The sequence below is a fragment of the Sphaerodactylus townsendi genome, linkage group LG02, assembly GCF_021028975.2.
Source record: "Sphaerodactylus townsendi isolate TG3544 linkage group LG02, MPM_Stown_v2.3, whole genome shotgun sequence".
NCBI classification, from domain to species: domain Eukaryota; kingdom Metazoa; phylum Chordata; class Lepidosauria; order Squamata; family Sphaerodactylidae; genus Sphaerodactylus; species Sphaerodactylus townsendi.
Genome location: NC_059426.1, coordinates 175,252,513 through 175,268,075, shown reverse-complemented (window position 1 = coordinate 175,268,075; position 15,563 = coordinate 175,252,513). Strand labels below are relative to the sequence as shown.

General features: G+C 47.3%; 1 protein-coding gene across 1 annotated transcript in view; it reads right to left on the bottom strand.

Moving 5' to 3' along the window:
- Window positions 1-2,654: 2,654 nt before the first annotated feature.
- The window catches only part of WDHD1 (WD repeat and HMG-box DNA binding protein 1), a 70,912-nt gene continuing 58,003 nt past the window's right edge, over window positions 2,655-15,563 (bottom strand). Inside the window, 7 exon segments of the mRNA XM_048485986.1 lie at window positions 2,655-3,687; window positions 5,629-5,764; window positions 6,411-6,538; window positions 7,037-7,198; window positions 7,310-7,359; window positions 10,892-10,933; window positions 12,817-12,941. Of these exon segments, the coding sequence (XP_048341943.1) occupies window positions 3,484-3,687; window positions 5,629-5,764; window positions 6,411-6,538; window positions 7,037-7,198; window positions 7,310-7,359; window positions 10,892-10,933; window positions 12,817-12,941 (847 nt within the window). The 3' untranslated portion in view covers window positions 2,655-3,483.

The window sequence follows — 15,563 nt, the reverse complement described above, 5'->3', positions numbered from 1 at the left end:
GGTAGTTGGTGGTTTGGCTTTGAAGCAACTATGCAACTCTTCGAACGGGTGAATCATGACCCTAGGAGGGTTTACTCAGAAGCAAGCCCCATTGCCAGCAACCGAGCTTACTCCCAGGTAAAGGATCGTGCTTTAGTTCTTCACATGAAAATCAGTGGGGTTTAACAGCGTTTAACAGGGTTACCGACACTGCTTCCCCAAAACTAGGTCTTAGGTTTAATGCTAATAATCGAGCCCAGCAGCCCAGGCCAGCCTAGATTGGGGGGGGGGGGCACTCTGTGTGTGCATACCCACAGAGAGGGCTCTGAGTGCCACCTCTGGCACCCGTGCCATAGCTTCGCCACCACTGTGTTAAAGCATCATTATTATAAATCCAGTCCCAAGTATACAATGATGTTTATTTAAATATTCTAGTTATTTTTAAAATACTTTAGAGCTTCATCTGGCACAGCCAGGTTTATGATGCTTACACAAGCATGTTTTCTCATAGTGTTCATTTATTCTTTCTGGAATCTTCCGAGGAAGAACCACAGAAACAAGCGAAACCGAGAAGCTTGTCGTTTGCATCAATTATATGAAACTGACATCTTTGTGATGGATTGCTTACATCGTCACCGGCAGGAATTGTGATATGTGCCTCTCGGAGGCTTTTCACTGAACGAAATAATCCCATTTGTTGAATATGTTCATGTTTTACACGTACATGTTAAATAGGTTCGTGTATATCTGTTGAACAGGTTTGACTTGTTATGATAGTTTGCACTGGACTATATTTTTTTGGTTAGTGCTCTTATGTGAAATAATAAGACATAAGAAGAAATTATTAGTGTCATTTATTAAATAACAGTGCAATAACTGAACTAGTTCCAGTTCTCTCTGAAGTCTCTCAGCCCCACCGACCTCACTAGGTGTCTGTTGTGGGGAGAGGATGGGAAAGGAGTTTGTAAGCCACCTTGCGTCTCCTTAGAGGACAGAAAGGTGGGGTATAAATCCAAACTCTTCTTCTACTACTCCTCTTTCAGCTCCACGTAGTACCGTGAGTAGTCAAAGCACAGGACTGGCATACGGAGTCTGAATCTGGGTCTCCAATCACTACCAGCAGTGGCGTAGGAGGTTAAGAGCTCGTGTATCTAATCTGGAGGAACCGGGTTTGATTCCCAGCTCTGCTGCCTGAGCTGTGGAGGCTTATCTGGGGAATTCAGATTAGCCTGTACACTCCCATACACGCCAGCTGGGTGACCTTGGGCTAGTCACAGCTTCTCGGAGCTCTCTCAGCCCCACCTACCTCACAGGGTGTTTGTTGTAGGGGGGAAGGGCAAGGAGATTGTCAGCCCCTTTGAGTCTCCTGCAGGAGAGAAAGGGGGGATATAAATCCAAACTCTTCTTCTACCATACTAACAAGGTGGGCTCCAGCCGGTCACTCTCAGCCAAATCTACCTCACAAGTGTGTTGGGAAGGACAAGGTGTGGGAAGGGGACCTGTGTGTACTGCTATGAGCTTCTTAGAGGAAGAGTAGACTAAAAATGACCGTGTAGATTGAGATAACCTGTTCTCCCATCATCCCCTTGCCAGGCAAACTTCATTTCAGGGGGCAATAACGATGAAATCAGAACAAGTCTCTGCAGTCAGTCGCCCCTGGTGCAAAAGGAGAGAGCAAGGGAAATGAGCCAAGTCCTCACCCTCTGATACTTCCTCTGTATCTATGCCACTGAAACCTGCATCTCTCTTTCTCTGTCAATATGGCTTTCCTAAGAGTTCATCTACATGTAAATTCAGTCCTCCAGTTCTTTGCTTAGAAACTCCAGTGAAAGATTCCCATTTTCTCCATTTCTGACTCTTCTGGTTTCATGCAGAAGCACAAATATAAGAACTCCGGGAGCTCAATGTTCTCAGCCCCACCAATACAGATGATAGAATCGCCAGCATGGTGTAGTGGTGAAGAGCAGGTACACTCCAATCTGGGGAACCGGGGTTGATTCCCCGCTCTGCCACTTGAGCTGTGGAGGCTGGTCTGGTGAACTAGATTAGCTTGTGCACTCTGACACGTGCCAGCTGGATGACCTTGGGCTAGTCACAGTTCTTCAGAGCTCTCTCAGCCCCACCCACCTCACAGGGTGTTTGTTGTGAGAGGTGGAAAGGAGTTTGTAAGCCCTTTTGAGTCTCCTCACAGGAGAGAAAGGAAGGACAAAAATCCAACTCCTCCTCCTCCTTATAGGAGAGAAGGGGGGACATAAATCCAACTCTTTTTCTTCTCCTTACAGGAGAGAAAGGGGGGACATGAATCCAACTGTTCTTCTTCTTCGCTATGTGAAGGAGTTAAAGCCATAGGGAAGATTTTCACAACTTTTAAGAAGAGGAGATGACTTCTGCGTTCTTCTTCACTTCCTCCAAGTCAAGAGGGCTAACTGCTAGGACAGATTCTAAGACTGCGCTCTGGCAGATTGTGGCTTCTGATCACATTGAGAACGCTGGAAAAGTTACCCAAAATGTTTAATTCTTGACCTAAAAAATTAGCAAGTTTAAATGGCCCACATAAAGATACTTAAAGAGATGTGACTCAAGGCAAGAAACAAGAGATGGTGTACAATCTAGTTACCTGGAGTGGCTTCAGCAGGAAGTTCTGAAAGTGAGAACAGAGCGTCCATAGAACAAGATACAAAAATGTTGTTTCTTTATTTAGTTACAAAGGAAACAAAAAAATACAAACATCCTAACATTGTGGAGAGAAAACTGTGGAACCACCTGAGCCCAGGTGAGTCTGTTTGCAATATAGCACACGGACATGTCCAACGATACCTCTGTATACCCAAGACGATAAATCTTTCCCACATTCTTCTCCAGGGTAGGGCTGAACTACACAAACCAGGTGTGGGCTGAATGACTCTTACTCTATAATTCAGTCAGTTCGCTGATCTGCTGGGGGGGGGGGGGGGGAGAACGTACAAGCTCCAACAAACAGAGCGATTACGTACAAAAATTTCCTACCCACCTTTAGAGACAACATAAGAAGCGCGTCTGGAGAAAGACTGCTTCAATTCCCAAGGTGCAAAGCGCAGCTCTAGGGTCATGAGAGCATTTTTGTGCCAACCTAGTGCATGGGCCATCGACCGAAGTCACTTTATTCTGTTGCTTTGCATTGCTATGGTGTACCATTCCAAAGGCAAGATGTCAAGCCGTTGGAAAAATCTCAGCAGGGAAATATATGGCTCTTGGCTCATTGATTCAGACTCTGTTGAGACCAAACTCCTTGGGTAACACAGCTTAAAATGGTAACCCCTCTAACATACACAGTGGCAAACGGAACGAGCAATTACTCTATGCAAGACAGGCATAGATTCATCCGCACCCATCCAAGGGTGCAGAACTATTTCCAGAAAGAGCTTCGATGCTGGAACGCTCAAAACAAAACCACCTCTTCTCTGTGGTTACCTGCTGGCTGGGCTGTTCATACAATATGATTTTTTTCAAGGCAACAACGGTCAGTTAGCTCTGCTTGAACGCAAACGCTGCTAGCTTCGAGCACGCTGTCCCGTCAGAAGGTTTGGGTTTCTTGGCGGAGCTGATGTTCTCTTTCGATTCTTGTTCCGGGCTTTCTTGCCCGTCATCGCCGACACCTTCCGGGTGCTTCCTCTTCTTCCCTTCGCCAGAGTCACCAGCTGCTCTTCCTTTGGCTCTCTCCGTCCAAACCTTAAGGGAATGGGGAAGAAAACACCAACAGTGATCTCCTACTGTGATGACTTGGGGGGGGGGGGGGGGTTTAAGTTGCAGCAGCCGGCAGAGAATCTACATTGGGACTGTCAGGTTTGGGCGTCTGTGATCCCCAACAGCCAGTGTAGGAGGAGTAAGAATGCCATGGGGTAGTGGTAGAAGTAGTAGTAGTAGTAGTAGTAGTAGTAGTAGTAGTAGAAGAAGAAGAAGAAGAAGAGGAGGAGGAGGAGGAGGAGGAGGAGTTTGGATTTATATCCCCCCTTTCTCTCCTGCAGGAGATTCAAAGGGGCTGACAATCTCCTTGCCCTTCCCCCCTCACAACAAACACCCTGTGAGGTAGGTGGGGCTGAGAGAGCTCCGAGAAGCTGTGACCAGCCCAAGGTCACCCAGCTGGCGTGTGTGGGAGTGCACAGGCTAATCTGAATTCCCCAGATAAGCCTCCACAGCTCAGGCGGCAGAGCTGGGAATCAAACCCGGTTCCTCCAGATCAGAGTGCACCTGCTCTTAGCCACTGCTCTTAGCCACTACACCACTGCTGCTCCTAATATATTGTCCATCTAATATATTGCTGAAGGCTTTCACAGCTGGAATCAACTGGTTGCTGTGGTCTTTCTGGGCCGTGTGGCTGTGGTCTGGTCATTTTGGCTTCTAATGTGGGCAAAATGTTAGGCGCAAAAACGACCAGACCTCAATCATCCAGCCTGGAAAACCCACAACAGCCATCCATCCAATTTTGCATCACTTTTCCCAGAATGGCCAACTCCTTAGCATTTCCTCATAGGGAAGGAGCTCCAACCCCTAGGTCATTTTTGTGGCCTTCTATCAGATCAGGTAAAGAGATGGCATAAAACATTTTAAATTATAACTAGTGTACCCGGCCACGCGTTGCTGTGGCGTATTTCCCGGCGGTGGGCAGGTCGGTTCCTTGTCGCATCCCTTTGGGTGCGGGTTCCTCAGGCGGCGGACAGCTGAGCTGTTAGTTCCCCCCCGCCCCCTCCCCCCCCAACCCCGGCCCCAGCGTGCTCGGGGCCAGGATGGGTCGCAATAGGCTGGTCCCTGGCATCTTTCGACGGCTGCTGGGCTGGCTTCCTCCTTCTGGGCCGTCGCACACACGGAAGGGGTCCGTTTCTCCCTGTCCCGGCCCCAGTGTGCTGGATGGGGCGCAATTGGCTGGTCCCGGCCTGGTTTCCTCTGTCCGGGCCGTTGCTGGTGGCTAAGCTTTCAGTCCCCCCTGGCCCCAGTGTGCTCGGGGGCAGGATGGGGCGCAATCGGCTGGTTCATGGCTTCTTTCGACGGCTGCTCCTTCCGGGCCGTCGTTTGCTCCTGGCTCCGGCCCCCTGGCTGTCTTCAAGGCTTTTGAGGTGAGGCGCATGCACACAGATCCACACCCCTAGTGAGCGTGTTTACCTGGCTCAGGTTTGTTACCTGAGCCGTTGGAGTAGTGGGAAACACGCTCGCACGGATGAGCAGCGGTCCCTGAAAATTTCAGGGCGTTTGCTCCAGCGGTTCCTGAGTTAGAGTGTGAGTAATAAACTCACGGTTAGCTTTTTATATATATACAGATAATAGTAATTGTGGGAATTGAACTTTTTTACAGTGCCACGGCATCTAGGTAGAGCTGCCAGCTCTGAGTTGGAAAATTCCCGGAGGTTTTGGGGTAGAGACTGGGAAGGGAGTTCATTGTTCCAGGACAAGGCAGGTTAAAATTGAAATAGAATCATAGTGTTGTTGGAAGAGACCCCCAAGGGCCATCAAGTCCAACCCCCTGCAATGCAGGAACACACAATCAAAATAAAATATCTGTTTGACGCTGGTTTGGACCGAGGAAATCACAGAGCACAGGGGCAACTGAAACACCAGAATTTTCCAAGACTGCACAACCAACCAAAAGACAAAGCCCGGCCAACAGGACGTCCTTACCATCCTCTCTTCAGAAGACAGCGTTCTAAATCGACCCATGGCCTCCCGTATTATCTCCGTTTCTTCAAAATCAGGATTATCTGCCAAAATGAAGCTTCTGTTCTCTTCCAGCCACATTTGGAATCCGGTCTTTGGCCTAGAAAGAATACAAAGAATACAACAGCCAAGAATACAAAGGCTTTCTGACACAGGGAAATGTTATGAAATGAAGCATGTAGAAGAAGAAGAGTTTGGATTGATACCCTCCCTTTCTCTCTTCTAAGGAGACTCAAAGGGGCTTACAATCTCCTTTCCCGTTCCCTCCCCCCACAACAAACCACCCTGTGAGGTGGGTGGGGCTGAGAGAGCTCCAAAGAGCTGTGACTAAGCTATGTACCCTTTCTAAGGAGGTTTCTCAGCGCACCTCATGCTGCACCAGGGAGCAACCCTAAGTATGCCAACTCAAAAGTAATTCCCATTTCATTCAATGCAGCAAAGTTTTGGCGGTGCCCATGTTGGTCTGCAGTAGAAAATTGCAGTCCATTAGCATTTAAAAAACCAGTAAAGTTTCCAGGTTATAAACTTTCAAGAGTTGCAGGCCTTGGTATCCGATGAGGGGAGTTTTGACTCTCGAAAGCTTATACCTTAGAAACCTTGTTGGGCTTTAAGGGGCTCAAATCTTGCTTTTTAATTTCCAGGACAGCATTTTTAGAATTGCGGCCAAAGCTACTGCACTACAAACCAACAAGGAGAAGACCTTTTCGGGTACCTCTTTTTCGAAAAGGATAAGACCGTTTCGGTACCTGTTATTGTCACCATTCTCAGTTGGAGTTTGGGTTTCAGAGGGTGAAGCTTCGGCTTTTTCTCTCTCTTCACTGCTTTTCTTTTCAGAGATGGGTGTTCGGGGTTGGAAAAACGCCGCTGCAGCAGCCTATGTAATATATTTAGAAAATTCACAATCAATGTGTTATTTGTGCACTAATGCGCAAGGTAAGCTCTTTGGGGAAAGCCTCTGTCATTCCACCATGTGAAATACATCCAGGGGTATAGCTACAGAAAATGGTGCCTGGGGCAAGCATTAAAATTGCGCCCCCCCCCCCAACTCAATGGCGGCCCCCAAGCCAAATCAGGCCCCCAAGCCAGCTGAGTGAGTGAGAGAGACAGACAGACAGACACGCCCCAATCTAGCTCACAGGTCTGATAAGACCTCTCAAAAAGCCCGCACCAGCCTCCAGTCCACATGTTTCACACCCCTGAGTTAGACTGTGGGACTGAGGGATAACCGGGCTCCAATTCCTGCTCTACTGTGGAAAATCACCTGGTGAAACCTAGCCGTGCCACAGTCTTTCATAGAGCTATTGACGCAGTGGAGGAAGAAATTGGAGATAAAACCAGGATATAAATAAGAAACAAAGATGAAGCATATCACCTGCTTTGACCTGGGCTTGGGCACCAGCGGCTTTATCACTGAGCTCTTCTCCTTGCCTGGAACGGTTCGTCTGATTGGTGTGGGATTCTTCTTAGGGAGTTTGGTCATGTTGTCTAAGATATTCATCGAGTGAGCCACAGGGTCCTTTTGACTACTGGACACCTAGTGCGATAAATGTCCAGGAGAGTTTTTAAGCAAGAACTTGCTTCTCCTTTCAGTGTTTCTGTTGTATTTACTTTAAGGTCAGAGTTAGTTAAATCATAAAAACGTTACCTTGAATGGATTAACTCGTCCTTGGCTGCTCGATACAACTGCAACTTTTGCTACCAAAGAAAGGAGGAGAAGAAAAAATACCAGTGAAAACTTTTACAGATCATGTGTGTGGATTTTGCAAAAAGGCACCAAGAGGATGGGCAATACAAAATTAGGCACAGGACTATAGTCATCCATGCATCTTTCTAAGGCTGCTATGCCTGGGCTAAGACTGAAATGTGAGAGACCATTTTGGCAATCTCAGCTTTATTGTATTGTCGAAGGCTTTCACGGCTGGAATCACGTTGTAGGAGCCTGAGTTAAGGGTTGGCTAGACTGTGGCTGGCATCTTCAGATCCTCTGAAGATGCCAGCCACAGATGCAGGCGAAACGTCAGGAGAGAATGCTGCTAGAACACGGCCATACAGCCCGGAAACCACACAGCACCTCAGCTTTATTATTTTTAAAGTTTCTAGTCCTCAAGTCTGTAGAGACAACCTTAGAGCTTGATCACCTGGCTGTCTTCAGAGAGTTGCTGCTGCTTCAGCATTTCAACAAATGCATATCTGATTAGAAGAGTAATTATCTGTGGCATTTCCAACTCTTGGTCATCAGCATGTTGGTATGAGACACTGAGCCAGCGTGGAGTAGTGGTTAAGAGCAGGTGGATTCCTAATCTGAAGAAATGGGGTTGATTCCCCACTCCTCTGAGTGGCAGAGGCTTATCTGGTGAACAAGATGTGTGTCCGCACTCCTACATTCCTGCTGGGTGACTTTGGGCTAGTCACGGTTCTCTGAGAACGCTGTCAGCCCCACCTTCCTCACAAGGTGTCTGTTGTGGAAAGAGGAAGGGAAAGGAGCTTGTAAACCACCTTGAGTCTCCTTACAGTACAGAAGGTGAGACATAAATCCAAACCCTCCTCCTCCTCCTTCTCTGTGGAGGCTACAGGCTTTGGCATTTAGCACATACAGTTTTTGAAGTTTTCACTGGTGGTTATCAAGACAGTGCAAGGCGGGGACCTGGGTTAGATCAATGTGACCGGACAGGTGCTCTAAGCCATTGCTTTGACCCCCCCTGTCGGATCTGGCATGATGCAGCTGAATCACAACACCAGTAAAAGATCTCTGAATCAGAGCAACATCTAGAATTCAGATGCTGCAGTGGAACAGCTGCCTCTTCACCCATTCTGTAACTACCTCTTGCCTTTCACCAACGGACTACACAACATGGAGGATATCTGCCAAAGATTTAAGGACCAGTCTGTTATGCAAGCCATGAAGCGATTACGCATCAAGGTTTTAAAGGAAGGCGACTGGGCAAGTATGCTTCATGCAAATGTATTCGACATTGGGGGATTTAGAATCATAGAATCATAGAGTTGGAAGAGACCCCAAGGGCCATCAAGTCCAACCCCCTGCAATGCAGGAACACACAATCAAAGCACTCCTGACAAATGGAAATCCAGCCTCTTTAAAAACCTCCAAAGAAGGAGACTCCCCCGAGGTAGTGCATTCCACTGTCGAATAGCCCTTACTGATAGGAAGTTTTTCCTGATGTGTAGGTGGAATCTCTTTTCCTTCACCTTGAACCCATTACTCCTGGTCCTAGTCTCTGGAGCAGCAGAAAACAAGCTTGCTCCCTCACCAACATGACAACCAGATATCTAAACATGGCTATCATGTCACCTTTTCACCTTCTCTTCCCCAAACTAAACATCCCCAGCTCCCCAAGTCTCTCTTCATAGGGCATGGATTCCGGACCTTAGACCATTTTGGTTGCCCTCTTCTGGATGTGTTCCAGCTGGTCAATATCCTTCTTGAATTGCGGTGCCCAGAACTGTACACAATATTTGTATTTCTCCAGCACAGAATTGGGAAGTCTGAGGATGTCGTGGGCTCGAAGTCAGCCAATCAGGATTCCTCATCAGAGGAGCTCTGGCAGGATGACGCCACTGTGCTGGAGCCCAAGTCGATGGGGGCCTTAAGCACAGCTGGAAGCCTCACAGGATGCAGACAGAGCTGGCCCAAGCCAAGAGATGGAAGTCAGAGCGCTTGAAGAAGCACCTCCAGCCACTGAGGCCCAACCTAGCAGCCCACCCAGCTCACCTGAGCCTGTGAGGCAGCTGAGGATTCGTACCCGGCAGGAACTGCACTCTGAAGGCGCAGGGCGCACTCGGGAGCCCTAAGGCAGTGATGGCGAACCTTTTTGAGACCGAGTGCCCAAATTGCAACCCAAAACCCACTTATTTATCACAAAGTGCCAACACAGCAATTTAACCTGAATACTGAGGTTTTTGTTTAGAACTAACGGTTGGCTCCAAGGCGTGCGTTACTCGGGAGTAAGCTTAGTGGTAGTCAGAGGCATTGCTTTGAAGCAACTGTGCAACACTTCGAACGGGTGAATCACAACCCTAGGAGGGTTTACTCAGAAGCAAGCCCCATTGCCAGCAACCGAGCTTACTCCCAGGTAAAGGATCACACTTTAGTTCAGGGGTAGGGAACCTGCGGCTCTCCAGATGTTCAGGAACTACAATTCCCATCAGCCCCTACCAGCATGGCCAATTGGCCATGCTGACAGAGGCTGGTGGGAATTGTAGTTCCTGAACATCTGGAGAGCCGCAGGTTCCCTACCCCTGCTTTAGTTCTTCGTATGAAAATCAGTGGGGTTTAACAGTGCTTAACAGGGTTACCTACACTGCTTCCCCAAAACTAGGTCTTAGGTTTAATGCTAATAATCTCCCTGAAATAATTACACTGTTATCACGTGACGAACTCTGTGCACGCGTGCCCACAGAGAGGGCTCTGAGTGCCACCTCTGGCACCTGTGCCATAGGTTCGCCACCACTGCCCTAAGGCATCGCAGAGGATGCTGTGAGTCAGCTCAGGATCAAGACTGAACCACAGCACAGTCATAAGAGACGTCTCTGGGAAGGGAAGCTGCAGGAGCAAACTTGTTGAAAGCCTGACAGCTTTCTGCTGCACCTGCTTGCAGACTGACTACTCAACGATGACTCGGACTGGACTGCCTGACCTGACCTACCTTCGACCCTTGACTGCCTCTTCCCACACCTGCCTGGAACTTGTTCCTCTGGGCTCAGAGTAAGACGGCTCCCTCCCTCCCTCCCGTCTGCGCCTACTAGCAGCTGTAATCTGACTTCCCATGAGCCCAGCAGGCCAGGACAGAAAAAAGCAGCAGCAAGTTCCTACTACAAGTCTCCAACATGGCGCCTACCAACACCTTTCCTGGCACCCGCCAAGCACTTTTAGGAAGTGGGAGGGGCAAAGTTCTGATTGGCTGTGCAGATTTTAAAGGCATCCTGTTAAACTCTTCCTCTGCCTCCTGCAGCAGTCAGGTTGTGTTTGGCTTCGCCTTCTGTGGCAGTTATTTTGTGGCCACAGCCCCCTCCCTGAGACAGAACTCCAAAGGTTCCCCCAGGCTCAAAAAAGTTGGGGGTCCCTACCCCAATATATACATCACCCCCACCCCCACCACATTAGCCCATTTAACAAAAGGAGAGGCCACTCAGGTAGCTGGCTCCGAAGTAGCAACAGACCAACTATTAACAACTCTTCCTCACCTGGAATAAATTCAGTTTGACTTACCAGATTTGGAAGTGGGTTCCTTTCTGAACAGTGTGGGGGAACCTATAGAAGGGGGAAATGTGCATTTTAAATACTAAAGATCTACCAGTATAACCATTAATATTGCCTATTATAGGAGCAGCAGTGGCGTAGTGGCTAAGAGCAGTGGCTAAGAGCAGGTGCACTCTGATCTGGAGGAACCGGGTTTGATTCCTAGCTCTGCCGCTTGAGTTGTGGAAGCTTATCTGGGGAATTCAGATTAGCCTGTGCACTCCCACACATGCCAGCTGGGTGACCTTGGGCTAGTCACAGCTTCTCGGAGCTCTTTCAGCCCCACCTACCTCACAGGGTGTTTGTTGTGAGGGAGGAAGGGCAAGGAGATTGTAAGTCCCTTTGAGTCTCCTGCAGGAGAGAAAGGGGGGATATAAATCCAAACTACTCCTCCTCCTCCTCCTGTCTATAATGGTGGTGCAATGGCCACGAAGGTGTGGCTGGCTTATTGCAGCCCTGTTGGGTTTTCAAGGCAGGAGAGGAACAGAGGTGGCTTGCCCGCCTCTGCGTAGCTTTCTTGGGGGTCTCCCACCCGAGTACTAACCAGGGCCAACCCTGCTTAGCTTCTGAGTTCTGATGAGATCAGGCTAGCCTGAACCATCCCGGTGAAGGGATTATGCTGGACCCTGTTTAAGGTGATGTAGGTAACACAATACCTAGGGCAGAGAGGGGTGGGCAAGAGACCTAGTAATGCACCAAAAGATTACACAGAAAACTCACAGCGAAGTCCTCATCGGCTACTATTCCTTCCCCGGGAAGGAAATTCATTAGAAAAAAAAGAGCTGGAATTAGTTTTCCTTTAGCTGACGCTGTCCAAGCTCATTCACCTGCCCGTAAGGGCCAACTAGACACAACAGTGTCCATGGGTTAGGCCCATTGAAGGCCCCAGTTTTAAAAGAGTTTAAAATGCTGTTAAGGCCCAAAATGTTGGGGGCTGAGTTGCCCTGTTCCCCCCCTTCCTCACAGCTTGTCAAGTGCTGAAATAGCCACCCCCCCACCCCCCGTACATTTCAGCATCATTTCTCAATAGCTTTTAAATGGTTGCCGGGGCTCTTGGGTTGGGCCCACAGACGCTTTCTCACGTGGCCTAGTCCTGAGGAGAGAAGTCTTCCAATCCTTTAGGGCAGGGGTGTCAAACTCATTTGTTAGGAAGGCTGGATAGGACGGTCAGGCTGGGTCTTGGGGGGGGGGGGCTACCTCAGTGGCTCCAAAAAGTCAGCGGGGGGGGAGCTGCCTTGACAGGGCTTATTTAGCCTGCAAGCCAGCTGAGGCAAACTCCCTCTTCCCAATCTGGAGCAAGGGGGCTTGACTTAGCTGGTTCTCAGGCCTGTAAAGCCCCCTCAAGGGGCCAGATCAAGCCCCCAGGTCACCTGTTTGGCACCCCTGCTTTAGGATCTGAGAAGCACATGTCTATGCAAATTTCTGTCCTCAATATTTTGTGATTTATTTACTTCATTTAAACTCCATTTTCCCTCCAAGGTGGACACAAGGCGGCTCACACAATTCTCTTGCTTTCCTCCATTTTATCTTCACAACAACCAAATGAGGTACCGTGTTTCCCCGAAAATAAGACAGTGTCTTATATTAATTTTTGCACCCAAAGATACGCTATGTCTTATTTTCAGGGGATGTCTTATATTTCTGTGTTCTGTCCGTCGGGCATGCTTCCAAACAAAAACTTGGCTAAGTCTTACTTTCGGGGGATGCCTTATATTTCGCACTTCAGCAAAACCTCTACTACGTCTTATTTTCAGCGGATGTCTTATATTTGGGGAAACAGGGTATGTTAGACTCAGAGCATGTGACTGGTCACCCAACAAACTTTCACGATGGGGGAAAACCTGAACCGCTACACCACTGTATAATGTGTGTACTTGTGCACAAGTGCGTCTCACTTGATTTTGCCTCTTCAGAGATTTCTTCCTCATTATCCTCGACTTCCTCACTGCCTTCCGTGTTCTGCTGGTGCTGGAGGCTTCGGACTTTGCTCTGACTCCATTCCGTGGCAGTATTACTGTGGCTGAAGCAAAAAGATAGACTAAAGTGAGTTGATTTTAACCACACTGTATTTTTTAAAAAATTGCAGCTCCCTCACCACAACACTAGGGACTTCTGCGCATCCTCTTTTTTCTTGTCTCCAAGTTCCTGTTTTGTTGGATATTTTTTTTAAAATCCTGAGCATGTTTTACTCCCACTAGTGGTCAATTCAATATCAGAATTGATTTTATCAAGAGTAAAAAGCTGCTGCTTAAATCAGCAGGGAAATAAGCTGGATTTATCTTCTGCTATATCGAATGGACCACTAGAGGGAGTAAAACACGTGATGAATTTCAAAAAAACACATCAAAGAATCAGGAACTTTGAGACAAGGAAAAAGAGAATGCAGAAAAGGCCTAGATAAAGGACACACACACCCCTATCTGCCAATGACCTTCATGAGTCTTCCTTTTGAGGAGATACTGCGAATCAGACTGTGAGTGAAATGTTCATTTATGCGAAATTCTTGTGTTTGCTATCAAGCCCTGTTGCACCTAGGATGCATTCTAAAAAACTGCTCAAAGTATATGCCAGTGGTGGCGAACCTTTGGCAATCCAGATGTTATGGACTACAATTCCCATCAGCCCCTGCCAGCACAGCCAATTGGCCAACACGGGTATATGCTGACTTCCATCCGTTCCCACCACTATGCTCAAATCAGTTTAAAGCTTTCCTTTGGCGTAGGGGTCCACCGCTGCTTCACAATTCATCCTTAGATGCTCCGAGTGGCTTCCAAGATGCACTGATTCTTCCAAAGCCAATTCAGGGTGTTGGAAAAGGAATGCTTTCTTCTAGCCTACATGGGTGTCTATGGGTGCCCTGATACTCACAGACGTCTTTCCTAGAGCCTGCTGTTTTTAGAAAGAGGGTTGACCAGTTGGGACTTTTGCCCAGCCGGGCTTCTGATTGGCATTTTTAAAAATATTGCTTTGGCAACTGCTGCCACCACCGCACTACAAGACTGAAGGTAAGATTTGTGTAAGCATAATGGGAAAATGGCAACAAGATGGAGTGAAAGACGTAGATCTTATTAAACAAATAACAGACAATATAAATAAGATAAAAATAGAGAAATATGTAGAATTGGAGAAGAAACTAATAATAAAATGGTATAGAACACCGAAACAGTTGGCATATATGATAAATGGACTCAGTCCGAAATGTTGGCATTGTGGGGATAAAAATGAAATATATACCCATATGTGGCTAGAATGTCCAGAGGTAAAACATTTGTGGGAAAATGTTATAATATATATAGAAAAATACGTGAATGTAAAACTAAAGATAAACATAGATTTACTATTTATAAGCACATTGGATTATACAATAATAGAACAAAGAAAGAGAAAGCTATTCAAACTCATGATCAGAGCGGCCCATGCAGGAATAGCATTGGGGTGGAAGGACAAAAAAATCTGGACAATGCAGAAATGGTTGGAATATATATGGGAGCAAATACAATTAGAAATTTTTGACATAATGTCAAGAAACCAAATATGGCAAGAAAAACAAAAAGACATGAAGTGGATCTGGAAGGAATTCAAAGACTGGCTAAACGAAATTGGAATCACAGAAGAAAAATGGACAAGAAGATTGAAAAGAATGGACCTGCTGCTGCACATCTAAAGAAGAAAAGAAGAGGGGAGAGGGGGGAAAGGGGGGGAAAGGATATGGAGGATGAAATATAAGATGTACAATATAAATCTGTAACAATCCAAAATATCAATTAATAATTATATATATAAAAAAAGATTTGTGTAAGCAAGAAAACAGTTTTAAATTAGCAACTGAGATTGATATAAGTTGTAAACCCCTACCCCGTAGTAACTCCTAAGTTTACTCGGGGGTGGGGTGGGGGGATGCATGGACTCCAGCTTCTCATTTGCTCCTATTGCTCAGCACAAACGTAAATATGACTTCCTTTGTTCCGAGGAGTTTTTATAGGAGTTACTTGGAACGCATGCCGGGAAATGAGACCAGGGCCAGGCCCTCTTCTGGACAGGAAATATTACTTCGCAAATGAAACAAGGAAATGTTACTTCACAAAATGATCCATGGACTTGTAGAAATCGCTGCTAGGCTGAAACATCAATTTGCTTAAACGGATTTCAAAAACAGGTTGGACAGATTTTTGGAGGATAGATCGGCTATGGCGTAGGAGGTTAAGCAGTGGTGTAGGAGGTTAAGAGCTCGTGTATCTAATCTGGAGGAACCGGGTTTGATTCCCCGCTCTGCCACCTGAGCTGTGGAGGCTTATCTGGGGAATTCAGATTAGCCTGTACACTCCCACACACGCCAGCTGGGTGACCTTGGGCTAGTCACAGCTTCTCGGAGTTCTCTCAGCCCCACCTACGTCACAGGAGGTTTGTTGTGAGGGGGGAAGGGCAAGGAGATTGTCAGCCCCTTTGAGTCTCCTGCAGGAGAGAAAGGGGGGATATAAATCCAGACTCTCCTCTTCTTCTATTAGCAACTAATGAGACTTCTCGATTAACATGCAGCGCAGCTCCAGTCATCAGATGATGGGGACAAGTCAGCAGGCGAGATCCAATCAAGCGCAGCCGCTTTTAATGTTCTTACAAACAAGGCCAGAAGAGGCTCAGGTTT